General features: G+C 36.3%; 1 protein-coding gene across 1 annotated transcript; it reads right to left on the bottom strand.

Moving 5' to 3' along the window:
• On the bottom strand, window positions 1-1331 carry LOC136066188 (MDIS1-interacting receptor like kinase 2-like). Its single transcript, XM_065770092.1, has 2 exons — window positions 629-1331; window positions 1-338 (listed from the first exon to the last, which is right to left on the bottom strand). The coding sequence occupies exons 1-2, from the start codon at window positions 1329-1331 to the stop codon at window positions 1-3; spliced, it is 1041 nt and encodes a 346-aa protein (XP_065626164.1).

Raw genomic sequence — 1331 nt, 5'->3', positions numbered from 1 at the left:
TTACTGCCATAGCGAAATTGCATGCAAGGGGATGGCTAGTGGTTTCTTACCAGAAAGACATTCTTGGGACACCCATTTCATCATAGGTCGGGACTTTGGTTTGGGGCGTAAGCATGCAAAGGCTACAAAAGCAGCAAAGAAAATATCTTGTGCAATTGAACGATTTGGTGGTGGCAAACGTTGATCTAATATTTCGTTTAACATCAAATTTTGAGAAGATAACATTGATAATGAAGTCAAGAGTTCTCCTGGGTGTTTTCCCATTAATATTTCTAGTGCCACCATTCCAAAGCTGTAAACATCACATTTTTCAGTCACCACCATGGTATACGCCAGTTCTGCATAGGAAAATAAATGGAAGCTATTTAAAAATGTAATATATTTATCCTATAATTTTTTAATTTTCTACTTGAAAAGGTTGGTCAAAAGTAGTTATTGGATAAAAATTCCATAGTGAAAATGATTGCTTGCACCCTGCATGATTCAATTCATATAACAAACAATAAGGTAAACACGTTTGGTTGGAGGAATCAGGATATGGTTATAAAAATTCCCACATGGCTAACCTTTTAAAATAATAAGTGTTAAAGGGATAGGATATAGTTATAATAATTACACAAAAACTCACCTGGGGCAATATAACCATAGGTCCCAACAACTAAAGTTTGGTTGGAGGAATCAGGATCAAGAAGTCTAGCTGTGCCAAAGTTAGAGACAAAAGCCTCTAGCTCAGAGTTCAATAACATATTGTTGCTTGATATATCACAATGAATAATTACTGGGTTGCATTCATGATGCATGTAAGATAAGGCATGTGCTATGCTTTTGATAATGTTCATCCTCTTAGGCCAATCTAATTCCAATGCTTCAACATCATCGCTTAGGATACAAAATAAGCTTCCCCTTTCCATGTATTGATAAACCAAAAACATGCATCGTTTATGCAAGCAATAGCCATGAAGTTTCACAATGTTTCGATGCCGAATTTCCGTTAGCATTTGTACCTCGTTCTTGAAACTCTTGTCAAAACTTGGGTCCTCAGCCTCTAAGCGATGAAGTTTTTTTAGGGCAACAACTTTACCGCTAGGCAATTGTGCTTTGTAAACACTACCATAACCACCTGTTCCAATGCAATATCTAATGTTAAAGTCTTTTGTTGCTTCAATGATATCTTCGTATGCAATTTTTCCATCAAAATTCCATATTGAGAATAAGTCCCCATTTTTTGTTCTGCTTGGATTGGATTGTGTTTTCCCTATAACCCAACATCGAGAGTAGAGAAAACACCAAAGAAGTAAAAGCACAACGAAAATTGTGAGGGGAAGTGACAT

Source organism: Quercus suber, unplaced genomic scaffold, assembly GCF_002906115.3.
Source record: "Quercus suber isolate HL8 unplaced genomic scaffold, Cork oak 2.0 scaffold_3B, whole genome shotgun sequence".
Lineage (NCBI taxonomy): Eukaryota > Viridiplantae > Streptophyta > Magnoliopsida > Fagales > Fagaceae > Quercus > Quercus suber.
This window is presented reverse-complemented; position numbering and strand designations above follow the sequence as displayed.

Bases quoted from the DNA above. Each gene is read 5' to 3' on its own strand.
- LOC136066188 (XM_065770092.1), bottom strand. From the start codon at position 1,331: ATGTCACTTCCCCTCACAATTTTCGTTGTGCTTTTACTTCTTTGGTGT. The intron at 339-628 runs GTGAGTTTTTGT...TTTCCTATGCAG, and splicing joins CTATGGTTATATTGCCCCAG to AACTGGCGTATACCATGGTG.